Source organism: Diaphorina citri, unplaced genomic scaffold (assembly GCF_000475195.1).
Source record: "Diaphorina citri unplaced genomic scaffold, Diaci psyllid genome assembly version 1.1 scaffold279, whole genome shotgun sequence".
Taxonomy (NCBI): Eukaryota; Metazoa; Arthropoda; class Insecta; order Hemiptera; family Psyllidae; genus Diaphorina; species Diaphorina citri.
The window spans coordinates 222,943-249,997 of NW_007377715.1; the positions used below are offsets into that span (position 1 = coordinate 222,943).

A 27,055-nucleotide genomic window follows, 5' to 3' on the forward strand; every position below is an offset into this window, starting at 1 on the left:
TTTATTGAAACACAAAAAATATACATGTCCAGTCAACGAGGTTTCAATCTGTTTCACTCATTGAAACACACAGAGCTCAGAGAAAAACAAAATACAGATGTATTTTTGGCCCGCTCTACTGGCTCTATTAACAGACGAAACAGCGAACTGTGAAAAACATTTTTCATACACCAATCTTTATTCTCGAATTTAAAAATAGATTTGTTATAAAATTTTATTCTGTTCAAATTGTAATACGCCAAATTTTTATTGCTCGCTACTTCTTGTGTGAATGTTTTAGGTACACAAAGACGTGATGGAATACATTTGGAACATCCTACTTCCTCTTCGGTTTGAAGAACGGTGCATAACAGGAGGCACTAAAGGGTTATAGCATACCAGTTTAAAGGTGTGTCCATTACACATGGTCGACCGGCCATCATTCGATGTCGACTGAACCGTCCACTCTGCCTCTACATCATAGATTTACCTCGTTGATCCCCGGCCGGTCGACTATGTTTGGAAACACCTTTAGAAATATTTAATATAAGTAGGTACCATAGGTACATATATACCAAGTATACCATGTTAACCATAGATAACTGAAGTTTAGCAACATTTGGCGCAGCTGGTATCCAGATGGGCGACCACACAAGTTTATGAAATTAGAATGGATAAACTCTGGGAAGTAATAATAATACCACCGGGTTTTAGGTACTTTCCAATATTTAGGTTGTGGCAATTCTATAGCAAAGAAGTGTCGAGGTTCCTGATATAGAGTTCAATATTAGAGTGCCGGCACCCACTCACTCAGTTAGGCTTCGGCACTCTAGTTTTTCTCTCCGTGTGTTATCCACTACGCAGTCTACTACAGAGAGCAAAGTACAGAAGAGGATGATGGGCATACAAAGTGATGATGTTTTTGGAAAATGTTCGAAAATTAGACGATTGAAAAACAGATGATTCTGATCCGTTGAAAAATAAAAAAAAAAAAAACACACAATGTCATGAATAATCTCAGCAAGGTCATGAATAATTGTTGAAGTTTAGAATGAAAATGAAGCAAATATAAAACTTCATTATTTTATTAGATTGTAACAAAAGAAGTCTTAAAATCGGAGAGAGGAGAATTTCTCAGTCTGTTTAGGGTAAAGTTTGCTCTCGGGTGGGAATAGAACCCGCAACCTAAGAGCTTATAAGGCAGGGGCACTAACTTCAAAGCTAGTCAGTAACTAGGCCTGACTGCTCAAAGCTTGAACTTGATATTCTTGATAGGGATAGGTATTATAGGTAAGTAATTTTGAGCACCCATTCAAAATCGAAAGCTTTTTGACAGCACGTTTGAATCCTATGACCGCCGTGTTTTCAAATGAATATGCAATGTGCAAGTTACAAATGATGCAATGAAAATAGTTCACAATGCTGCCGCCTTAGCAGCACTGAGTGGAGACAAAAGAGGCGGATTTTTTTTTTCACTTTTAGTAAAAAATTAAAAATACGCTATACGCTTTACTTTACAATCACGTTTTGAGGTCACAGTACTTTCAAAAAAGGCAGGGGCGTTATTAATACTGACGAATAGGTAAAAATAGAAATTTCTTTGCCAAGAGATATTTTTCCGATATTTTTCTTTTTCTTTCCCTTTATTATTCACTTGAAAAATACGCTCTTTCACAAGAAGAAAAAAATACGCCCTGCAATCACGTTTGAGGTCACGCAACTTCAAAATGAAATAAAAAAAAAAAACGACTTGATTAGCAAAGTGCAACCTCGCAATAAAACACAAGTGATTCCCCGTGAATAGGATTTCAGCTTTTCTTTCGTTCAGTATAGCTTCTGTAGCTAACACCAAATCCAACTTTACTGTTTGGAGTTGAGCAATAGGGAACCGAGTGTAGTTTTAACTTTTGACGTTCACGCGTATCACTCTGGCATTCCACTTCATGTTATTAAATTCTTCGTATTTTTTCTCTCTTTTCAGAACCCATTGTGAAAGTTCCTGTCAATCCAAAGACGAAGAAATCTATAACGTAAGTGAAAGTGTGTTTAAAGTGTTTTTTTTTTTTTATTTTATTTTTTAAGGGGTTTGACAGAGGGAACTGTAACTGCTAAGGTCTTACTTAGCGTCCCGAAATCGAAAAGAGAAGGAAGACAGGACAGTAGAAAGCCAGCCGTTCCGAGAACGAACATTACCCTTCAGGGTAAAATCCGCCCCGGGCACGAATCGAACCCGCGGCCTAGCGCTTACAAGGCAGACGCGCTACCAACCAAACTAACTAGGCTGGCATATTGTTGAACTATGCTCTTGTTTGACGTTTGCAGACCCCTGTTGCTGCCGGACCCTAAAGATGGCTCTCTGTATTTGTTTGCCGATCAGCGGAACTCACTCAAGAAGTTGCCGTTTTCCATTCAGCAACTGGTTGCATCTTCACCATGTAGAAGTACTGACGGCATTATGTATACGGGTAAGTTTTTTTCCCTTCTCTCTATCAATCTTCGTCCCGAAATGAAAGCGATAAGGATGTTCTCCTTATCGCTAGCTGTTAGGAAAAAGCCAGCCGTTCCGAGAATGAACCTTATCTGTTTAGGATAAAGCTAGAATTCAGAACCAAAGTTCTAGCATATATACCTACAAATTTGCCTTTTCTTTCCCGGAAGTGCTTTATTCGAATCTCGGCCAGGGCAGAAATTTTCCAACCAACTATTTATTACTATTGTAATATTGTACCTACTGTTAAAAATATGAATAAATAAAGCACTATTAATACTAATACTAATACTAACTTTTGGTACGGTAGAGCCGTAGTTTAATACAATTTTCCTTGGTGAGATTGAGTTCAGTTATTGGTCCACCTTTTGTATTATGCATAATGCCACCTTCCAACTGTGACCAGTGTGGTAGGTATTTGTTCAGAAGTCATGTCAATCGAAAAATTCTACAAAAAGGAGCTGTCACAATTTGAGCAGAGACCAGTGTTATTATAAGGTTAGATTAAATGCAAAAAGCAGCTTTCATCATTTGAGCACTGACCAGTAGTGTTATTATAGGGTTAGGTTAAACACAAAAAGAAGCTTTCTTTTTCATTGTTGTGGCTTTTGAATAGGTAGTTATCATTACGGAGAGTGCCAACTTCCTATTTAAAAGCCCAGAAATTTTCAAGATGAGAAGACCCCAATCCTGAAAAGGTGTACACATAATGTTCTTGCGTTCTTGGATAGGCATGGATGTAAAATAATGTGCCTTGAAGTAATGCAAAAGCGGGGCCGAGTTGCATTTTTTTTTCTTTCTTTTTCTTAAAATATTTTTTTTTCTTTTTAAGTAATTCTATAGGTACCAACATTTTTTCCTCATTGATTTGTTACCAGGAAGGAAAGTAGACTCGTGGTTCCTATTGGACTACATGACGGGGCAGAAACAGCCACTGGTGAGTTTCAACCAATCAGACGAGGACAGCACATGTCCTATATCCGCCACTGGAAATGTTGCAGAGAGACTGTTCTTAGGCAGAACTGGTGAGTGCAACATAATCATGTTTGTTGGTTTGTTCCAATTTTTCCCCATCCGTGGCACAAGCTCTGCTTATACGGATGAGTATACATACCTTTTATAAAAAAATGTATGTTCTGAGAATTTTGTTGATCAAAAAATTAATGGAAACTTGATACATTAATAATTTATCGAATTTCATTAAAGTTTTAGCTAATTTTAAAGTCCTGAGAAATGCGACCTCTTTTTGAGTCTTTCAAAAGTTTGGCCTTAAATAGCGGCCGTACCGTACATTTCTCGAGATCCGGCCCGTGGACACTTTTGATCGTCATAAATTATCGAACCTCTCTGAAAAATTCGAACGACCTGAGGCTAAAAGTAAAGTCCTGAGAACCGCGAACTCCTTTTGAGCTTTTCCGAAAGTTTGGCCCTCAACAGCGGCCGAACCGTATATTTTCTCGTTAATTTCTCGAGACCCGGAGAATAATGAATTTAAATTTTCTATTTTGCAGAATACGACCTTATCATGCAAGATATCAAGGACTCGAAAAGATCTTGGAATGTAACCTTCACTGATTACGCCAGCAAACCCCTGCAGCGACCTGAGGCTAAAAGTACGGCCGCAAACCTCAACAGCGGCCGAACCGTATATTTTCTCGTCAATTTCTCGAGACCGGGAGAGTAATGAATTTAAATTTTCTATCCTGCAGAATACGACCTTATCATGCAAGATATCAAGGACTCGAAAAGATCTTGGAATGTAACCTTCACTGATTACGCCAGCAAACCCCTGAGCGCGGAACAAATGGCATCTTACAGTAAGTATCTAAAGCCAGCCACTCACTATCAAGTAGACCTGACAGGTACACCTGATCAGGTCCGCCTGTCAGGTCTACCTGATAGTATGTGGCTGGCTTTACAGTAACTAAAAGTTGGATAAAATGATCAAAATTTCGTTCCATTAAACCTCCATATTTATAACCAGTCTTTTCTTTTTTCAAGATTTTTCATAGATTGAATTGTAATAACTGCTAGGGTTTTATCGTCCTTTGTCCAATATTTTATTCCTATTTCTCCAGAGTTTCTTCACTACGCGGACACAGCCACGGGTAATTTCGCCACGGTAGACATGCACGGAGTTGTGTGGAGACATAACTTCGGATCTCCCATAGTGGGGGTGTTCTCCCATGAGGGCGAAATTATTGCCTGGGGCAATCTCTACAATTAAATTTTCCTATTTTTATTTCTATTTCTCCAGAGTTTCTTCACTACGCGGACACAGCTACGGGCAATTTCACCACGGTAGACATGCACGGAGTTGTGTGGCGACATAACTTCGGATCTCCTATAGTGGGGGTGTTCTCTCATGAGGGGCAAATTATTGCCTGGGGCAATCTCTACAATTAAATTTTCCTATTTTTATTTCTATTTCTCCAGAGTTTCTTCACTACGCGGACACAGCCACGGGCAATTTCGCCACGGTAGACATGCACGGAGTTGTGTGGCGACATAACTTCGGATCTCCCATAGTGGGGGTGTTCTCCCATGAGGGCGAAATTATTGCCTGGGGCAATCTCTACAATTAAATTTTCCTATTTTTATTCCTATTTCTCCAGAGTTTCTTCACTACGCGGACACAGCCACGGGAAATTTCGCCACGGTAGACATGCACGGAGTTGTGTGGCGACATAACTTCGGATCTCCCATAGTGGGGGTGTTCTCCCATGAGGGCGAAGATTTGGTGTCTCTACCCTTCACTAGTGTGGCGGAGGATGCTTTCCATGCCCTGGTCATGAGGGCTGCCCGAGACCATACAATGCTGTGAGTATAGAGTATAGACGCTAGAAGAGCACTTCTTTCTTAGAATTATTCATTTAGTATTCAAGGCTTTTTAAGAAGAAAGGCATTGCGCCAGCCTAGTTAGCTTAGTTGGTAGTGCGTCTGCCTTGTAAGCGCTAGGCCGCGGGTTCGATTCCCGCCCGGGGCGGATTTTAGCAATGCTGTGAGTATAGACGCTAAAAAAGCACTTCTTTCTTAGAATTATTCATTTAGTATTCAAGGCTTTAAGAAGAAAGGCATTGCGTAGACAATTAGGCCGTCCTTCTACAGAATTGAGTCATTTGAAAAAGAAAAAAAAAAACCTATTAGAATCGACGTTGCCATAGTCTTGAGGTGTGTTCAAACATAGTCGGTCGACGAGGAAAACCTTTGTTGTTGAGGCAGTGTGGACGTGTCAGTCGACATCCATCGATGGCTGGTCTACTATATGTATGTGGACACACCATTAGAATACAAAGTATTTTAAGGTCCTGTTACTTCAAAGGAAAGCGTTTTTTTTATGTGGAGTTGACCCCCGCCCTATTGTGTATTTTTTTGTACGAAGAAGAACTCATATGTAAAGTGAAGGATAAAATGTAAGATGTAAGATCGAAGATGTTTTATTGGAAAAATTACAATGAAAAAGCTCAGGGAAGAGAGGAAGGCAGGGAAAACTATCTATTGAGATGTTGCCTTAGCAACCAGAATACAGAATGGACTGGTGATTGTAAATACTGGGTGAATACACAACACGCCCCTAAAATAAATCATTTGCTCCCTTCTCCGAAACACTCCGTAGTTCATTTACCCTTCTCTCATTTTTCAGTCCAACCCTGTACGTAGGTCAACACGGGCATGGTATGTACCAAAAAAAACCTTAGATTAGAATCGACGTTGCCATAGTCTTGAAGTGTGTTCAAACATAGTCGATCGACGAGGAAAACCCATGTTGTTGAGGCAGTGTGAACGTGTCAGTCGACATCCATCGATGGCTGGTCTACTATATGTATGTGGATGTGGACACACCATTAGAATACAAAGTATTCTAAGGCCCTGTTACTTCAAAGGAAAGCGTTTTCTTTTATGTGGAGTTGACCCCCGCCCTATTGTGTATTTTTTTGTACGAAGAAGAACTCATATGTAAAGTGAAGGATAAAATGTAAGATGTAAGATCGAAGATGTTTTATTGGAAAAATTAATGACAATGAAAAAGCTCAGGGAAGAGAGGAAGGCAGGGAAAACTATCTATTGAGATGTTGCCTTAGCAACCAGAATACAGAATGGACTGGTGATTGTAAATACTGGGTGAATACACCACACGCCCCTAAAATAAATCATTTGCTCTCTTCTCCGAAACACTCCGTAGTTCATTTACCCTTCTCTCATTTTTCAGTCCAACCCTGTACGTAGGTCAACACGGGCATGGTATGTACGCTATACCATCACTAGCAGGGCCGGCTGATTCACCTCTCATGCTGCTGGAAGAATATTCCACGCCTAGACAAGATGGTGAGGAGGACCTGGAAGAAGTCGAACTGTTGCCTGGTAAGTTTGGAAGTGCGTGACCGCCCCTGAGTGTCTTGTTTGTAACTCATAAGAAGAAATCATATGCGATTTAAACCCTGTCGCGTATAATATCTCTAGTAGCGCGGTCAAACTTTCTTGACTTGGCGGGGCCGCGCTCCTTAATCAATAAAAATAAATAATAGAATGGAATATACCTCGTTTATATCGTTAAGGCGATGTTGAAAAGTCCCTTTACCCTGCAGTTCTTTGTAAAATTGTGTCCATAAACTTTGATGTCTTATAGATTTTTTCTCTTTAGCCTTTAGAAATACCCAATTTGACTCTATGACATATAGGTGCGTCAGGTTAAAGGAAGGATCTAATCCCCAGATCTATTTATAACATCGAAAGGCACCAAGATCATGACTGTGATTTTTAGCCCGTGGTCTGTACGTATGTATCATGCACGTGGTATACAAAACATGAAGTTTCGTGAACCGATGAAATTTTGTATGCTAGCATTTACTTTTATTAAAATATGTAAGTACCTATTCACTGTTTTGTTCCCCAGGCATAGTACATCGTCGATTTAAACTGATCCCAAGGGTAAGGTAAACTTGGACTATGGACCATTGACTGCCTTGTTAGCTTGGAGGGTAGGGTAGGTCGTCTTTTCTATACGCTATTCGTGCCTCGGTGTTGTAGTGGGCGATTTAAACTGATCCCAAGGGTACGGTAAACTTAGACTATGGACCATTGACTGCCTTGTTAGCTTGGAGGGTAGGGTAGGTCGTCTTTTCTATACGCTATTCGTGCCTCGGTGTTGTAGTGGCTAAGACGCTCGCCTGGTAGTCAGGAAGGCTTGCGTTCACTCTTAGCATTTGAGTGGTATCCTCCTGCTGGAGTTAAGGGACTCCTGTGCTAGTCATCCCCTCCTATCAATCCCTCCTAACTTCATTAACCGTGCAGTGTGAATGTGTGAGTGAATGTTCTCATCATCATTCCCATCACTCTCCCCCCCCCCTTTTCTTCTTTTCTTTTCTTTTCTTTCGTCTCCTTCTTTAACTTTTCTCCTCTTTCAGAACTCTAATTTGTAATTTGTTTATGTTTTTCTTACTTTTTTTTATAATTATGTAACCTAACAAAACTATATCAATAAAGAAGTGCTCTATTAAACTGTTGGTATAATGGAACAACTTGTTCTAAGCTGACAGTCTAAATAAAGCACTACTTATACTTATAGTCACATCATAGTACATCGTGATATCAAGCCTCACAATGTTCTCCTCTCCCTACCCACTAGTGAAGGTCGGGTTAGAGCTCTGATCTCAGATTTCGGCCTGTGCAAGAAGCTGGCCTCGGGGAAAGTGTCGTTCTCCAAGCGGTCTGGAGTGACCGGGACGGATGGCTGGATTGCGCCGGAAATGATGGCCAATGGTGGCCGAACGGTGAGTGGCACTAATGGAAGGAACGCGTGAATCCGACGGGAACTAATACGAACAAGCCTTACGGTGGTAATCCTAACGCTTAGTCTTAGGATTGTAACCCCAAGAATAAGGCTTGTCTTATTAGATATGTGAATGAGTGAATGGATCTTGATTTTATAATATAAGATTAGGCGTGCTATTATATTGAATTAAAGGGGTTTTATTGTAAAGGTAAGAAAGTTAGCTTGTTCAAGAGTTTGGTCATGAGAAAATATGTTTGATTTCTGTTCAAACCAAATCTGGCCAAATTGATTAGGTATTCGGAGGATATTTTGATTAATTCAGACAAAAAAAGCCTTTTTTAGACTCCAAGAGTAAAGGGACTTTTCAGTCTGATTCTGGCAGTATCAGCAGGGTATATTGTATTCTATTTCGCTTTTGACGAGGACAATTCAGCCCCGAATTCATTGTGCTTGTGAGATTTTTTTGAAAACTATATCCACTATATCCATCTATGGATTTATTAAATTGTAACTAAAACCTTTAATATGTTTTCAATAAAGTTATTTTTCAAATTATCTTCCTCCTCAGATGTGTAACGTGGACATCTTCTCCCTGGGCTGCGTGTTCTACTTCGTCCTCTCCGGGGGTCGCCATCCATTCGGTGACCCACTCCGTCGTCAGGCGAACATCCTGGCCGGGGACTACAGTCTCGAACTGGCGACCTCTGAGTTGTGGGCCCGGCTAGTCGAGGCGATGATCAGTAGGGAACCGGAACAGCGGCCCAGCGCGGCTACCGTGGCGGTGTATCCGGCCTTCTGGGACAATAACCAGGTGCTCAACTTTCTACAGGTAAGAACAATACGATAACTTGACTTCTTTTATTACTGAAATTAATCATGGCGGGCCTAACGTTGACCATGGGAGCTATGTTTATGTATATTATGTATCAGGTATGTGCGCTCTACCACCCAACCCTTATAGCTCCATTACTGTAAAAGATTCAAATTCTTAAATGAGGATACTTTAAGGGACAAGGTTAGCCTAGTGGTAATGTGCTTGCTTGCCATGCAGAAGGTCCCGAGTTCGATACCCACCATCGACAAAAATTTAAACTCGTTTTTAGATTGCAAACATTTCAACGGGTTACTTTCTGGTGGTCTCGTCTCGACCCAGCAGGCCAGCACCTAAATGGGAAGTATTGTGTTTCTTCTCGTCCATCTGATGAGAGGCATACTACTGGATGGTCATGTTACGACACAGACCACAAGCGTCTAATGTAGCAATGGTTTCATTATTCCATTTTCTACACAGGTGCGAGAGTTACGGCATCAATCATCACGAAGTTCTTCCACGAGCAGTACTCAATCCTTGCCCTTGAATTCTAATACATACCTATTGACATTAAACTTGTATTCTAATCTTCTTCTTTTTCTTCTCCTTTTCCCGTGTACAGACGGGGTCGGCGTTTTTCGTCAGCCTCTCAATCAGCCCTTTTGGCTAGAAATTTTACGAGTGGATGCCCTTCGCACTCAACCTTTGCTATTTCTTTAGCAAGGGAAATTCAGGCTGGTATACTCCCTGTTTAACATCTAGTCGAGGCGATGATCAGTAGGGAACCGGAACAGCGGCCCAGCGCGGCTACTGTGGCGGTGTATCCGGCCTTCTGGGACAATAACCAGGTGCTCAACTTTCTACAGGTAAGAACAATACGATAACTTGACTTCTTTTATTCAAATAACAGCCTGTAAGCTTAAGAACCCTGTTAAACCTATACAAATCTAATGGAACTTAACAGACTGTTGGTTCAACAGGCCTTCTAGGGACCGAAAAAAAAATATTGGTGAAACCCCATGAGTTAGACTGTTTTACAAAATATGATTTGAGTATGCCTTAAACCTTAAACCACCAACCTCCTGGACGCGTAAGCCATTACACCACTGAGGTTGGTCTATAAGAAATATGAGAGGTAGGTCAATAAATATCATAAGTATTGGAAAGCTCAATTCCTAATAATTAATCATCGCTAACAACAATGTCCTTGAGCCAGCGGCGACAGCACGTTGAATGCACGAGTTCTCAATAGATCACTCCAGTTAAACAATATTTTCGCGTGGTTAGTATCTGGATGGGTGACCATCTGGATTGATAATCGCTAACAACAATGTCCTTGAGCCAGCGACGAGAGCACGTTGAATGCACGAGTTCTCAATAGATCACTCCAGTTAAACAATATTTTCGCGTGGTTAGTATCTGGATGGGTGACCATCTGGACAATCACGATCTGCTGGCTTTTCCCGGTCCCACTCATTCTGGGTGAGGTTAATACAAGGCGCAAGTAGCTTGTCGCCGTATGGAGGGTAAAACCCCCGTCACTAAATACCCAAGTGCCAGTCTAGTTAGCTTTAAGAGATGTGCGTCCGCCTTGTCCCTTTAATAAAAACCTTAAGCAGATATACCAACCTTAGTGGTGTATAATAATAATAGTGCTTATTTATACCGCTCGCATAGGAGTGAAAAGTCCCTTTACTCCAGCAGTAGACTACTACTATTATTGTGGTCAAATTCTTAAATTATATTGAGGATAAAATTCCATACCTCGGCTGGGATTGAACCCACGCCCTACTGTTTACCAGTCGAGCGCCTTGACCACTACACCACCGAGGCAGGTGGACTTTGGATCTGGAGGTTGGTGGTTCGAGTCCAAGTCAAGTCATAAAATTTAGCGCAGTGCATCAAGGAGGGAACGACATGTGTGACAAGCATTTATGCTTTTTTTAAGCAGATATACAGTGTCGTTAAACCTCTTTCTTTATCTACATTCCAGGATGTCTCAGATCGCATAGAAAAGGAAGAGGTGACGGATCCAGTGGTTCTCAACTTGGAGCGAGGGGCCCACGTGGTGACACAGGGGGACTGGAGGCTACTCATTGACCCGGAGGTGGCATCCGATTTGAGAAAGTATCGGAACTATCGGGGCGAGAGTTTGAGAGATCTGTTGCGGGCGTTGAGAAATAAGGTGAGCGCTAAGGTAGAAACAGACTACCTTTATTTATTTATTTGTACAATTCACGGCTTACAAAACAAAATAAAGAGCCATTAACATGATAGGGGAAGGGTACTATCATGTTTACAATATTAATTCCTATCATGTCACATGACGTGAATACATGGGGGGTATATTGTAGGTAATTTCGTTCAGGACAGCCACACTACCATCACGCCACGTGACGTGAATACATGGGGGGTATATTGTAGGTAATTTCGTTCAGGACAGCCACACTACCATCACGCCACGTGACGTGAATACATGGGGGGTATATTGTAGGTAATTTCGTTCAGGACAGCCACACTACCATCACGCCACGTGACGTGAATACATGGGGGGTATATTGTAGGTAATTTCGTTCAGGACAGCCACACTACCATCACGCCACGTGACGTGAATACATGGGGGGTATATTGTAGGTAATCTCGTTCAGGACAGCCATACTACCATCACGTCACGTGAGCTCATGGGCAGGTAGCTTGTCGCCGAACGTGGTGTGATTCTCCCCGTCACTTAAGACCTTTTGCAGTATAGGCTTAACAGGACTGTTAAGCTAACAGGGCTATTAGGGGCTAAACAGAAAGTTGGTGAAATGCACCATAAAAGTCATAAGTATATATAATGTATTACTTCTTCAAAATTATATCACATAAAAAAGTCGTATTACATATATCTCCATTGATCTCGCTTCCTCTTACAGAAACATCATTACCGGGAGTTGACCGTGCAAGCACAAAAGTTACTGGGTTCCATTCCAAACGAGTTCATGAGCTATTGGCTCTCCAAGTACCCTCATATTCTACATCATACGTGGGTCTCCATGCAGTGTATTCGATCTGAACCTTGCCTGTCCAAGTATTATAGTCACAGTGCTTTCGAGTTTACGAAGAAGGGTAAGTGAAGTACTAGTCACATAGTTTTCAGCTGAAGCAGCAACCTCCGTGGCCGAGGGGGTATCACACTCGGCTTGCATGTAGGAGGTCCCGGGTTCGAATTTTTTTCGGCTCTGTGCTTGAAGTTCGAGGTGCATTCAGCCTTGTGAGGACAATTGAGTAGCTATTTTAATCGAGTAGGCGGCATTAAAATGAAATTATTCAGCATATTTTTTGGTGTATGGCACCTGTTGTTGCCTAATCCGCAATTTTTATCAGGTAGCTACGTGTGAAGGGTGTATGTTCCAAATTTGACAACGGCCCCCTTAAATGTCCCTGCAGTACCCATTAATGCCCAGCCTCCATGAACTGTGGGGGCTATAGGCTGGAATATAAGCCAATGATATGAGCCTATTAAGTAACCTAAGAATAAATAATTAGAGTAGAATGCTTTTCTTCTTCTTTTATCTGTAGCAGTGCCTAATGTATGCCACAGAGACTAAACCTGGTGACATTTCGAGACACAATTCCTTAAAATATGTAATAATAATTATATCATGCCCTAAATTTTTCCCCACATGACCTTATTGCTTAGGGAATAATGGATACACAGGCTTTTTTCTCACCTGTGTTGGCATCAAAGATATTGATAATCCCGTCTAGAGCTCCAGAGGCAATCCAATGTCCATCTGTACTGTACGCTAGTTTCTTTGCCTTTTCCAGTGTACAGACGGGGTCCGCGTTTTTCGTTAGCCTCTCAATCAGCCCTAGCTAGGATGATTGCTTTGGGCTGACATTCGGATTTGGTTTTGGCTACAAATTTTACGAGTCGCACTCAACCTTTGCTATTTCTTTAGCAAGGGAAATTCAGGCTGGTATACTCCCTGTTTAACATCCCCCAGCCAGACAACAAATCCACATCTAGGTACCTATTCTATTCAAGCTAAATTGCCCTCTTTTGTACACAGGTGCGAGAGTTGAGGCATCAATCATCTCGAAGTTCTTCCACGAGCAGTACCCAATCCTTGCCGTCTAGTACCAACTCTAAGGTGACGGCAATAGCTGAGGAATTGCCCGACGGCAAAGTACGTGTGGGCAAGATCACGTTCGATGTGAACCAAGTCCTGGGCAAAGGCTGTGAAGGCACGTTCGTATTCAAGTGAGTATCTATTATCTTAATCGACAGAATAAGGAAAAGATATCTTTTCATCTGCAATACACCGGTTTGATAATCTCTAGCCATGTTTAATTAGCTCGTCCTGAACCGCAGTCAACCATCGTGAGGACTTGCGCTTATTCTTTTAAAAGCAGAGAGAACCCTTTGAGAGAATGCCAGCTAGATAGGGTGTTTAGGGTTAGCTATTCTCCTCCCTGTTTACTCGTACAGTCCCAAAACTGGACACTAGTCTGCTCTCTGTTTGACGTCCCGTAGCCAGACCTTCTGGAAAATTTTCCTAATTGACATTGATTTGAATCACAAAGCAAGCCATCATCCACAGTCCTCAGAAACTTTTTTTTATAGTCCCACAAACTGGACACTAGTCTACTCTCTGTTTAACGTCCCCTAGCCAGACCTTTTGGAAAATTTTCCTAATTGCCATTGATTTGAATCACGAAGCAAGGCCATCACCCACAGTCCTCAGAAACTTTTTTTTTTATTTCAGCGTGATTCTTTCATACGATATCCTGAAAATAACCTCGGCATTACATATCTCTATTTGCAGGGGAGAATTCGACAACCGGTCCGTAGCAGTGAAGCGGCTGCTGCCCGAATGTTTCACTTTTGCTCTATTATCTTAATCGACAGAATAAGGAAAAGATATCTTTTCATCTGCAATACACCGGTTTGATAATCTCTAGCCATGTTTAATTAGCTCGTCCTGAACCGTAGTCAACCATCGCGAGGACTTGCGCTTATTCTTTTAAAAGCAGAGAGAACCCTTTGAAAGACTGCCAGCTAGATAGGGTGTTTAGGGTTAGCTGTTCTCCTCCCTGTTTACTTGTATAGTCCTACAACTGGACACTAGTCTACTATCTGTTTAACGTCCCCTAGCCAGACCTTCTGGAAAATTTTCCTAATTGCCATTGATTTGAATCACGAAGTAAGCCATCACCCACAGTCCTCAGAAACTTTTTTTTTTATTTCAGCGTGATTCTTTCATACGATATCCTGAAATTAACCTTGGCATTACATATCTCTATTTGCAGGGGAGAATTCGACAACCGGTCCGTAGCAGTGAAGCGGCTGCTGCCCGAATGTTTCACATTGAACCCACGTCCTCAGAAACTTTTTTTTACTTCAGCGTGATTCTTTCATACGATATCCTGAAAATAACCTTGGCATTACATATCTCTATTTGCAGGGGAGAATTCGACAACCGGTCCGTAGCAGTGAAGCGGCTGCTGCCCGAATGTTTCACTTTTGCTGACCGGGAAGTGTGTCTCCTACGAGAGTCAGATCAGCATGGATCCGTGGTCCGATATTATTGTACGGAGCAGGATAAACAGTTCCGATATATTGCACTCGAGTTGTGTGCAACAACACTACAGGTACGGTAATTTCAACTGGGTATTTGATATTGTAGGGGATGAAAAAAAAAGGTGCTTTTATTTTATTCACAATACATAACATTCATTACAAATATAGAAAGGAAAAGTAGCTGTACAGCCCTTTCAGATTTGAAAAAAATCTCGAAAACGTTCACTTTTCCCAGGACTAAAGTTTTCAGCCCCAAGTCAATCAAACTTCGCAGACAGTTTCTTTATAAAATGTAGATCAAAAGTCTCCTTGGGACGAACCTCGAGAAATGTACGGCTCAGCCGCTATTCCGATATATCGCACTCGAGTTGTGTGCAACAACACTACAGGTACGGTAATTTCAACTGGGTATTTGATATTGTAGGGGATTAAAAAAAAAGGTGCTTTTATTTTATTCACAATACATAACATTCATTACAAAATATGGAAAGGAAAAGTAGCTGTAGAGCCCTTTCAGATTTGAAAAAAACTCGAAAACGTTCACTTTTCCCAGGACTAAAGTTTTCCGCCCAAGTCAATCAAACTTTGCAAACAGTTTCTTTATAAAATGTAGATCAAAAGTCTCCTTGGGGCGAACCTCGAGAAATGTACGGCTCAGCCGCTATTCAAGACTTTAGTTTTTAAAAAGCTCAAAAATCTCAGGACTTAAGTTTTCGGCTCAAGTCAATCAAACTTTGCATAAAGGTTATTTATAAAATGTAGATCAAAAGTCTCCTTGGGGCGAACCTCGAGAAATGTACGGCTCGGCCGCTATTCAAGACTTTTATTTCAGTAAAGCTCAAAAGTGTTCACTCTTCTCAGGACCTTAGTTTTTGGCCCAACTTTTATTTCAGTAAAGCTCAAAAGTGTTTACTCTTCTCAGGACTTTAGTTTTTGGCCCAAATCAATCAAACTTTGCAGAGAGTTTCTTTATAGAATGTAGATCAAAAGTCTCCTGGGGACGAACTTCGAGAAATGTACGGCTCGGCCGCTATTCAAGCCTTTAATCAATCAAACTTTGAAGAGAGGTTCTTTATAAAATGTAGATCAAAAGTCTCCTCGGGACGAACCTCGAGAAATGTACGGTTCGGCCGCTATTCAAGACTTAAGTTTTGAAAAAGCTCAAAAATGTTCACTCTTCTCAGGACTTTAGTTTTCGGCCCAAGTCAATCAAACTTTACAGAGAGTTTCTTTATAGAATGTAGATCAAAAGTCTCCTGGGGACGAACTTCGAGAAATGTACGGCTCGGCCGCTATTCAAGCCTTTAGTTTTGAAAAAGCTCAAAAGTGTTCACTCTTCTCAGGACTTTAGTTTTCGGCCCAAGTCAATCAAACTTTGCAGAGAGATTCTTTATAGAATGTAGATCAAAAGTCTCCTCGGGACGAACCTCGAGAAATGTACGACTCGGCCGCTATTCAAGCCTTTAGTTTTTAGAAAGCTCAAAAGTGTTCACTCTTCTCAGGACTTTAGTTTCGGCCGAAGTCAATCAAACTTTGCAGAGAGATTCTTTATAGAATGTAGATCAAAAGTCTCCTCGGGACGAACCTCGAGATATGTACAACTCAGCCGCTATTCAAGACTTCAGTTTTGGAAACGCTCAAAAATGTTCACTCGTCCCAGGACTTTAGTTTTCAGCCCAAGTCAGTCAAACTTTGCAGAGAGGTTCTTTATAATATGTAGATAGACTTTTCTTATTATTATTATTATTTTTTTTTTTTCAAAAAGGTCGAAATAAATTCAAGTTCTGATCACACCATTTTTTGTCTGTTTCAGGAGTATACAGAAAAAGGTACACTGAGAGATCACATTACTCCTAAAGAAGCCTTGCATCAAGCTACGCGTGGATTGGAACATCTTCATTCCTTAGGTATTGTGGATCAATAAAAATAAATAATAGAATGGAATAAATCTCGTTTATATCGTCAAGGCGATGTTGAAAAGTCCCTTTACCCTGTAGTTCTTTGAAAAATTGTGTCCATAAATTTTGATGTCTTATAGATTTTTTCTCTGTAAAAAAAAAGAAAAAAAAAACCGAATTTAGCCTTTAGAAATACCCAATTTGACTCCATGAGGGTAAAGGAAAGATCTAATTCCCAGATCTATTTATAACATCGAAAGGCACCAAGATCATGACTGTGATTTTTAGCCCGTGGTCTGTACGTATGTATCATGCACGTGGTTGCTTTGAAAAAGTTCACGCCCTTAGGTTAGCGTTAGCGCCCTGGACTTTAGATCTGGAGGTTGGTGGTTCGAGTCCAAGTCAAGTCGTAAAATTTTGCTTCGAGAAAGCTCACGTCCCTGGGTTAGCGTTAGCGCCCTGGATTTTGGAATCTGGAGGTTGGTGGTTCGAGTTTGAGTCGTAAAATTTTGCTTTGCGAAAGGGTACGTCCTTGACACCAACCTGAGTGAGTGGTTCCTGGACTTCGTATCTGAAGGTTGGTGGTTTGATTCAAAGTCGTCATAAAATTTAGCTTGGTGTATTGAATTATTTGGAGAACAATAGTTGTGACAGTTAACTCGGTAAAATACCTTAAGGTTGCCTCTTGACACCAATTTTAGTGTTGTAGTAGTTCCTGGACTTTGGATCTGGAGGTTGGTGGTTCGAGGAACATTTGTGTGAACATTTATGCTGAACACAAAATTCCTGCCTTGATTTTCTTTTGTCTGTGGTAAAGAAGAATAATTTAAGTTTTATTTGTTTTATAGTGACTTACTTGGTATGTGATAGTTTCACTTGACAATTTGGCTTAGTTTTTTAGCCGGGAAAATTTTGTATACGTTTTGTAACGAACTCGTAGAATTGTATTGTTGGGAAGCTAGGTTAGCGAATTTCGCGTTTGCAATGTTATATTTGCGAAATTTTGCCAGCTTTCTCAACATACTGGCATTGGTTTTTACTTTCCTTATCCCCATAGTTTACGGGTAATAGTGACTTACTTGGTATGTGATAGTTTCACTTGACAATTTGGCTTAGTTTTTTAGCCGGGAAAATTTTGTATACGTTTCGTAACGAACTCGTAGAATTGTATTGTTGGGAAGCTAGTTCAGCAAATTTCGCGATTGCAATGTTATATTTGCGAAATTTTGCCAGCTTTCTCAACATACTGGCACTGGTTTTTACTTTCCTTATCCCCATAGTGTACGGGTATAGGAAAGTAATATTTTCGGTCCTATTATTTTTATTTGTTGTCGAGGCTTTACACGACTCAACTCGAAGACATTTCAAGACATTTTTAAAATGTCTTATTCTGACTTTATTTATATTATTTTTTAATTATTATGACTATTTTTACTTTTGTCTATGCGCTCCAAGAGTCTCAAGCTTTGGAAAGAAAAAAAAAGTTGTGTTGTTCTTTACAAATGTGGGGACATGGTCCATTAGGGGGAAAAAGTCTGTCCTTTGTCTTTACGAAGAGGAACAATGTACGGGTATAGGAAAGTAATATTTTCGGTCATATTATTTTTATTTGTTGTCGAGGCTTTACACGACTCAACTCGAAGACATTTTTAAAATGTCTTATTCTGACTTTATTTATATTATTTTCTAATTATTATGACTATTTTTACTTTTGTCTATGCGCTCCAAGAGTCTCAAGGTTTGGAAAGAAAAAAAGTTGTGTTGTTCTTTACAAATGTGGGGACATGGTCCATTAGGGGGAAAAAGTCTGTCCTTTGTCTTTACGAAGAGGAACAATCATTCATCGTGAAAAAAAAATACTGCCCGTTCTCGATTACGTTATAGTTCCTATGAATCGCTGTCTATTGAGCTAATATACAGATTTATTAAACTGACTAACAGCACCATAATTTAACCCACCTGTAAGAGATTTTAGTCGTGTAAGCCTATTTACTTTTAGTATTAATTTAAATGAACTTTAGCACATTGTTAATATCTAGGGAGTGACCTGATTGGACAAAGGAACTAATTAGGATCAAAAACAGGATTACATAGTACATACTTGATGACTATTTTCTTTTCAGCGTCGTGTCGATGCCGTTCCAACCTCAGTGGTTCGGATCTGTAGGTTGGTGGATTGAGTCCCAGTCAAGCCATAAAATTTAGCCAGTGTATTAAGCGGGGAACGACATTTGTGACAAGCATCTCTGCCATTCTTATTTCGTAACAATGAAGCAGCTGCTACATACGTTGGACTCTACCTGGGGCTGATTTTATCCTGAAAGGATAGTATTCGTTCTCCTGACCATTATTCTTTTGTTTTGTCCTCTATAGATTTCGTTTAGCCCCGTTTTGCTTTTTGATACTATTGTACATACTTTTTTTTTTTTCTCGCCACGGAAAGGGACAGTGCAATTTGATAGTATTTTGTATTTGTTTTTCATACAGTGAGGTGGTGGATGAAATCGTTTAACTCTTTTTTTACTGAATTTTTGGTGGATACTTTATTATTTCCAAAGCAAATTTACCTCTACTTTTTGAACCCATCAGAGTTGAGTATTTTGCAAGTTTCATGTCCAGAGTCTGTTGTCATTTGGCTGTTCGACTGAAATTTTCAAGGGCAACCGCAACTTAGAGAAAGAAAATTGTGAATGAGACAGAGAGGAAGAGAAAATAAATGAGTAGATGAGATGGAGAGAGAAAGGGAGGGAGAGTGGGAGGTAGAGAGAAAAAAAAAATAAAGGAAGAGAGGAAGAGGTGGGATGGAACTAAAGATAGAGAGGGAGAGAGATAACGTTTTTGGCCTCATATCATAGTTTATGATAATTTTAACTTAATTCTGGAAAGTTGGAAAGCAACTGTGGTATCCAAGTATTTTATGTAAGCTTTTTTCTACCAGTTAAGTGGAAAGACTTTTGTAATATTTTTGTAAAATGGAAAAATAAATTAAATTGAATTATTTATATATTTATCTATTCCTTCACAAATACATCTGAATCTTCTTCGTCAAGCAACGTTTAGCAAATCTTCAGCAAAAGCTTAAGGCATTTTTTTTTGTTTACAACAAAATAAATACTACGAAGGAATATAAGTAGGTAGGTACTACCTATTGAATTTATTTGATAAAATGGATACAAGTTATATTATTTACAACGAGGATAAATATTTACAAAGTTCATTTACATCCATAAAACTGGACAAAAAGGATAATTACATCTAACCAGCCTGGCTAGCTGGAGGTACCTCCCTCCTCTCACTCATCAATCACCATCTGCTCCTCCTCTTCTTCCTCCCCTCCTCCTCCATTCACCTCCACCTCCTCCTCCGGCTTATAGCTATACATATGCACGGCCTTGTCCTCTCCCACACTCACAAACTTGTCCCCGTCAGGCGCGACGCACACGCACCACACCTGGTCGGCATGCTTGAACGTGTGCATGTTTTCGCGGCGCGCAAAGTTCCACACGCGCACCGTGTGGTCTGCGCTTGCCGAGATGAAGAACTTGCCGTCGCGTGTGAACGCGGTCGAGAGGACCCAGGAAGAGTGACCTGATTGGACAAATAATGGAACTAATTAGGATCCAAAACAGGATTACATACTTGATGACTATTTTCTTTTCCCCGTCGCATCGATGCCGTTCCAACCTCAGTGGTTCGGATCTGTAGGTTGGAGGATTGAGTCCAAGTCAAACCATAAAATTTAGCCAGTGTATTAAGCGGGGAACGACATTTGTGACAAGCATCTCTGCCCTTCTTATTTCGTAACAATGAAGCAGCTGCTACATACGTTGGACTCTACCTGGGGCTGATTTTATCCTGAAAGGATAGTATTCGTTCTCAGGTATATTGTAGGTAATCTCGTTCAGGACAGCCACACTACCATCACGTCACGTGAGCTCATGGGCAGGTAGCTTGTCGCCGAACGTGGTGTGATTCTCCCCGTCACTTAGGACCTTTTGCAGTTATACAGTGACTTTAAAACTCCATCAATCCATTAACAGAGTATTTTTTTTATATAGTTAAACGGTGGATTTCACCAATATTTTTTCACTCCTTAGAAGGCCTGTTATGGCTTAACAGGCCTGTTGATTTATATAGGCTTAACAGGACTGTTAAAAGCTAACAGGGCTATTAGGGGCTAAAAAGAAAGTTGGTGAAATCCACCATAAAAGTCATTTACTTCTTCAAAATATATCACATAAAAAAGTCGTATTACATATATCTCCATTGACCTTGCTTCCTCTTACAGAAACATCATTACCGGGAGCTGACCGCGCAAGCACAAAAGTTACTGGGTTCCATTCCAAACGAGTTCATGAGCTATTGGCTCTCCAAGTACCCTCATATTCTACATCATACGTGGGTCTCTATGCAGTGTATTCGATCTGAACCTTGCCTGTCCAAGTATTATAGTCACAGTGCTTTCGAGTTTACTAAGAAGGGTAAGTGAAGTACTAGTCACATAGTTTTCAGCTGAAGCGGCAACCTCCGTGGCCGAAGGGGTATCACACTAGGCTTGCACGCAGGAGGCTCGGGTTCGATTCCCGGCGGGTTCGAAGTTTTTTCGGCTCTGTGCTTGAAGTTCGAGGTGCATTCAGCCTTGTGAGGACAATTGAGTAGCTATTTTAATCGAGTAGGCGGCATTAAAAGGGTAAAAAGAAAAATTATAGATATGTCGGAAATAGTAAAGGAGGCTCTTAGTAATGCTGTGAGTGATATCCACAAAAATTTTGAAGAAGCTCTCAGCTTCATCACAAATAAATTACGATTTTCAGCTCAATTCAGATTGTTTTTTTTTCCACTCAATTAGGTATTTCTCTGTTTTATCATTTCCTCTGTATTATCTATTCCCAGGTGACACGTCCATTCCCAAATGGATCACCGAGTTTGTTCAGAACTCGCCCCGGAAACCGGCCCCGCCCCCCTGTGATGCGACCGCGCCTGGTGCTACCGTGGAGAAAATCTTCAACAAGCCCAGCGCCAGCAAAAACAAATACACACACTGGAAGAATAAGAAAGCCAAACAGCAAGCGTCCAGCCCTGGGAACACAGAGAATGCCCTTGGGTGTGAACCTGTAGTAGAAAGAGTAGATCCTACCCTGGGGGATGGAAATTTTGATCCCAACAGTCAAAATTTACCCAATAGCCGATTGAATTTCGACCCCAATAACCCAAATTTAGGTTCTAATCGTTCGAATGTCAACCCAAACGACCAAATTTCAAGTCCCAACAATCGAGTTAATTGTAACCAAAATTCAGCATTCAACAACCGAAATGTAGACCTCAACAGCCGACTGAATTTCGATCCCAACAGCCAAAATAGTCCCAACACTCGTACGAATTTCGACCCCAATAACCAAATTCCAAGTCCCAATAGAGTTAATGATCCCAACTATAGAGTTAATGATCACAACAATCGAGTATACTCTAACGTAAATGGAGCTCACAATAGTGGCAAAGCCTCCGATAAACTCAGACGGAGACGTAGTCCAGATAAAGATATGAATTGGAGAGAAAGGAAGAAACCGAGTGAGTTTGCAGAAAATGATCCCAACAATCGGGTATACTCTAACGTGAATGGAGCTCATAATAGTAGCAAAGCCTCCGATAAACTCAGACGGAGACGTAGTCCAGATAAAGATATGAATTGGAGAGAAAGGAAGAAACCGAGTGAGTTTGCAGATAGGGATGCTCAAATAATGACAGCCACCAAGTGTGTGTGAAACATTGACGGAGCTTTGAAAAAGTTCACGTCCTTGGGTTAGTGCCCTGAACTTCGGCTCTGGAGGTTGGTGGTTCGAGTTAAGTCGTAAAATTTCGCTTTGAAAAAGTTCACGCCCTTAGGTTAGCGTTAGCGCCCTGGTTGGATCTGGAGGTTGGTGGTTCGAGTCCAAGTCAAGTCGTAAAATTTTGCTTCGAGAAAGCTCACGTCCCTGGGTTAGCGTTAGCGCCCTTCCTGAACTTCGGCTCTGGAGGTTGGTGGTTCGAGTTAAGTCGTAAAATTTTGCTTTGAAAAAGTTTACGCCCTTAGGTTAGCGTTAGCGCCCTGGATTTTGGAATCTGGAGGTTGGTGGTTCGAGTCCAAGTCAAGTCGTAAAATTTTGCTTTGAGAAAGCTCACGTCCCTGGGTTAGCGTTAGCGCCCTGGATTTTGGAATCTGGAGGTAGGTGGTTCGAGTTTGAGTCCTAAAATTTTGCTTTGAGAAAGGGTACGTCTTGACACTAACCTGAGTGAGTGGTTCCTGGACTTCGTATCTGGAGTTTGGTGGTTCGATTCAAAGTCGTCATAAAATTTAGCTTGGTGTATTGTATTATTTGGAGAACAATAGTTGTGACAGTTAACTCGGTAAAATACCTTAAGGTTGCCTCTTGACACCAATTTTAGTGTTGTAGTAGTTAGGTCGTAAAATTTTGCTTTGCGAAAGGTTACGTCTTGACACTAACCTGAGTGAGTGGTTCCTGGACTTCGTATCTGAAGGTTGGTGGTTTGATTCCAAGTCGTCATAAAATTTAGCTTGGTGTATCGAATTATTTGGAGAACAATAGTTGTGACAGTTAACTCGGTAAAATACCTTAAGGTTGCCTCTTGACACCAATTTTAGTGTTGTAGTAGTTTCTCTAATCACGATCGAATAAACTACGGGCTAAAAAATTCCCGGAGGGACGGACCCCCAGCTTTATAGTTACTGTTGATGAAATTATTCAGCATATTTTTTGGTGTATGGCACCTGTTGTTGGTTAATCCGCAATTTTTATCAGGTAGTTACGTGTGAAGAGTGTATGCTCCAAATTTGACAAGGGACCCCTTAAATGTCCCTGCAGTACCCCTAAATGCCCAGCCTCCCTGAACTGTGGGGGCTATAGGCTGGAACATAAGCCAATGATATGAGCCTATTAAGTAACCTAAGATTAAATAATTAGAGTAGAATACTTTTTTTCTTCTTCTTTTATCTGTAGCAGTGCCTAATGTATGCCACAGAGACTAAACCTGGTGACATTTTGAGTCACAATTCCTTAAAATGTGTAGGTAATTGATTTATTTTCCATTTTTCATTTGATTTATTTCTTGCTTAGGGTATAAGGTCTTTTTCTCACCTGTGTTGGCATCAAAGATATTGATAATCCCGTCTAGAGCTCCAGAGGCAATCCAATGTCCATCTGTACTGTACGCTATACTCAGAGTGAATTTGCCTCGGGTGTCAAAAATCTGCTCCAGCTTTCCAGTCTCCACTCCATACAGGTTGATTTTACCTGAGGAGGAGAAACAAAATTGAAATCAAAGCTTTTTTGAGAAGTTACAACTTTTTTACTTTCCTTATCCTATAGGAAGGAAAGTAATGTAATCGCGTCAAATTTTCGATGGTGAGTTTTTAGTGCCAAAACCTGTACGCTATACTCAGAGTGAATTTGCCTCGGGTGTCAAAAATCTGCTCCAGCTTTCCAGTCTCCACTCCATACAGGTTGATTTTACCTGAGGAGGAGAAACAAAATTGAAATCAAAGCTTTTTTAAGAACTTTACAACTTTTTTACTTTCCTTATCCTATAGGAAGGAAAGTAATGTAATCGGGTCAAATTTTTGATGGTCAGTTTTTAGTGCCAAAACACGTTTTGAGTTTGAGGTCCCTAGAGCCTAAATCCAAAGTTTCAGCTATTGGTCCGTGTGTGTGTGTCTGTCCGTCTGTCTGTAAACAAAATATCTCGAGAACGGTAAGAGCTAGAGACTTGAAATTTGGTATGTAGATGTCAAATGTGACAAAGATGCGACACGAAACTTTTGGTTAAGATCAGTGTAACAGTTGGCGGCATTTTACCGCTTTTTGGTAACAATATTATTATTATTATTATTTTTTTCAAGGCATGATAGAGGATCTGTAACAATGAAAGTACAGCCATTCCAAAGTACAAGAAAAAAAAGTTAAAATAGAATAAATGCAAATAATTATCGGAATAATTATTTATAAACTAGAAGTGACAAAGGCCAAGTCACTGTTCTCATGTATAAAACTGATTATGAAGAAAAAATGATAGATATTCTTAAAGATAACTCCTACAAAATTATCAAACTTGATCCAACTAGTAAATTTAGTTACAACTTTTTTACTTTCCTTATCCTATAGGAAGGAAAGTAATGTAATCGCGTCAAATTTTCGATGGTGAGTTTTTAGTGTCAAAACTGAGGTCCCTAGAGCCTAAATCCAAAGTTTCAGCTATTGGTCCGTGTGTGTGTGTCTGTCCGTCTGTCTGTAAACAAAATATCTCGAGAACGGTAAGAGCTAGAGACTTGAAATGAGTTTTTAGTGCCAAAACACGTTTTGAGGTCCCTAGAGCCTTAATCCAAAGTTTCAGCCATTGGTCCATGTGTGTGTCTGTCCGTCTGTCTGTCTGTAAACAAAATATTTCGAGAACGGTAAGAGCTAGACTTGAAATTTGGTAAGTAGATGTCAAATGTGACAAGGATGCGACACGAACTTTTGGTTAAGATCGCTGCAACGGTTGGCGGTATTTTACCGCTTTTTGGCGGTTTTTAGTGTAATTTAAGAATATCTCGGGAACGGTATGAGCTAGAGACTTGAAATTTGGTATGTAGTTCACAAATAATGTGACAAGAATGCAACTCAAAACGTTTGGTTGAGATAAGTGCTACGGTTGGTGGTATTTTGACCGCTTTTTGGCGGTTTTCAGCTATACCGACTAAACAGTTAAAGATATTTAAACTTTTAGGGTATAAGAACAAGACCACCCAAATAAGCATCATTCAATAGGATAAGGAAAGTCGTGTGATGTTCACACCAGATATTTTTATTTTTTTTTTCAAGGCTTGATAGAAGATCTGTAACAATGAAAGTCTAGCCATTCCAAAGTACAAGAAAAAAAAAGTTCAAATAGAATTGAAACATGAATTTTGCTTGTCAATCAATTGGTTCAGATCACTGTCCCCTAAGCAAGACATACCTGACTGGCTACCGGACAATACATATTTGTCATCGGGAGAGAAAACTACATTCCACATGTCAACAGGTCCCAAGTTCATCGTGAAAAAAGATACTGCCCGTCCTCGATTACGTTATAGTTCCTATGATTCGCTGTCTATTGAGCTAATATACAGATTTATTAAACTGACTAACAGCACTATAATAACCCACCTGTAAGAGATTTTAGTCGTGTAAGCCTATTTACTTTTAGTATTAATTTAAATGAACTTTAGCACATTGTTAATGTCTAGCACAATTTGTTTTTAAGAGTCGATTTTTCAAATCGTTTATTTTTAGTCTACTTCAATATTCCATTTTTTTCTACCCATTTTTTACTTTCTATTATTTTTTCTTCGTGTACAATGTCCGCCACTTACCCTCAGACGTCTGATTTGTGGGAATGTAGGAACGTGTGTGGCGGAAAAAACTCGAGACCGAGGTCTTTCAGATTATCTGACAGACCTTGGTTTCAAGCTTGTTCCGCCACACACGTTGTCTCGGTCACACCCGGGTCTGTTAGACGCTCTGACCGTCAGTGGCGGACATTACCTATGTTATTTTTTCACATTGACAAACCCTTATGGCCAGGGCCACAATTTGAGTTTCAACTCTCGGTTTAAGATTAACTGTTTAGTTTTTTTTTTTTCTTGGATTAAGCAATCTGAATTCCGGGGTGGATCTTATCCTAAACCCTAAACAGATAAGGTTCGTTCTGGGAACGGCCGGCTTTCTCCTATCCTGTCTTCCCTCTCTCTCTGATTTCGGGACGATAAGTGTGTGTGATAAGTGTTCGGGACGATTAGTGTGTTCCCTCTATCAAACCTCTTAATTATGTCTGCGTAGTGAGAGTAATAAAAAAAAATAATAATAAATAAATAAATAAATAAAAAAAAAAAAAATGTGCAAGAAAAAAATATTTTAAAATAGAATTGAAACATGAATTTTGCTTGTCAATCAATTGGTTAAGATCACTGTCTCCTAAGCAAGACATACCTGACTGGCTACCGGACAATACATATTTGTCATCGGGAGAGAAAACTACATTCCACATGTCAACAGGTCCCACATTGATTTTGCTGATTTGTTTCATACAACTTAGATCCCATATGGCCAGACTTGCATCCAAAGCACTTGATGCTAACACTGGGGAGAATGAGAAATAGATAAAATTGTACCTCCTTGAAGTGAAAAAAAATTCAAATCTAGAAAAAGTTAGGTTCAAGTTTGAAAAAAAGTTAACCCTCTTTGTCAGTCAATAAGGATTCAGGCTCATTTTAAATGATTGGGCTGTTTTAGTAGGAGCTGTATCTAAAGTCAATCCAGATGGATATGAGAGCAATGAGTCATCAAAAAAGTAGGCTATGTTGCAAAACATATCAAAGGTCCAACGGTAGAAAATCTTGAAAAGAGGAAGGTACATTGCACAGTGCTTCCTCCCACATTGCACAGTAATTCAACCTCTTAAAAAAAATAATAATAATAATGAAAAAAATAAATAAATAATAAAATAAAAAAGGTTACAGATCAAA

The 27,055-nt window shown here is 40.2% G+C and overlaps 2 protein-coding genes across 2 annotated transcripts; one reads left to right on the forward strand and one right to left on the reverse strand.

Moving 5' to 3' along the window:
- The first annotated feature begins 1,382 nt into the window (after window positions 1-1,382).
- LOC103506987 (serine/threonine-protein kinase/endoribonuclease IRE1-like) lies at window positions 1,383-22,718 on the forward strand. The gene is made up of 16 exons (XM_026821950.1): window positions 1,383-1,437; window positions 1,961-2,009; window positions 2,302-2,444; window positions 3,346-3,492; window positions 3,979-4,080; window positions 4,177-4,284; window positions 5,083-5,287; window positions 6,678-6,829; window positions 7,362-7,401; window positions 8,034-8,238; window positions 8,809-9,069; window positions 11,045-11,236; window positions 11,967-12,159; window positions 21,409-22,025; window positions 22,167-22,342; window positions 22,530-22,718. Exons 1-15 carry the CDS (start codon window positions 1,383-1,385, stop codon window positions 22,275-22,277), a joined length of 2,580 nt encoding a protein of 859 aa, XP_026677751.1. The 3' UTR covers window positions 22,278-22,342; window positions 22,530-22,718.
- Window positions 22,719-23,411: 693 nt separating this feature from the next.
- LOC103506988 (WD repeat-containing protein 61-like) lies at window positions 23,412-26,728 on the reverse strand (the record flags this gene model as incomplete). Its single annotated transcript, XM_026821951.1, has 5 exons — window positions 23,412-23,418; window positions 23,624-23,804; window positions 23,864-23,873; window positions 23,945-24,024; window positions 26,520-26,728. Coding segments are annotated over 5 exons (487 nt in total), but the record flags the coding sequence as incomplete, so codon positions are not given.
- Window positions 26,729-27,055: the final 327 nt, after the last annotated feature.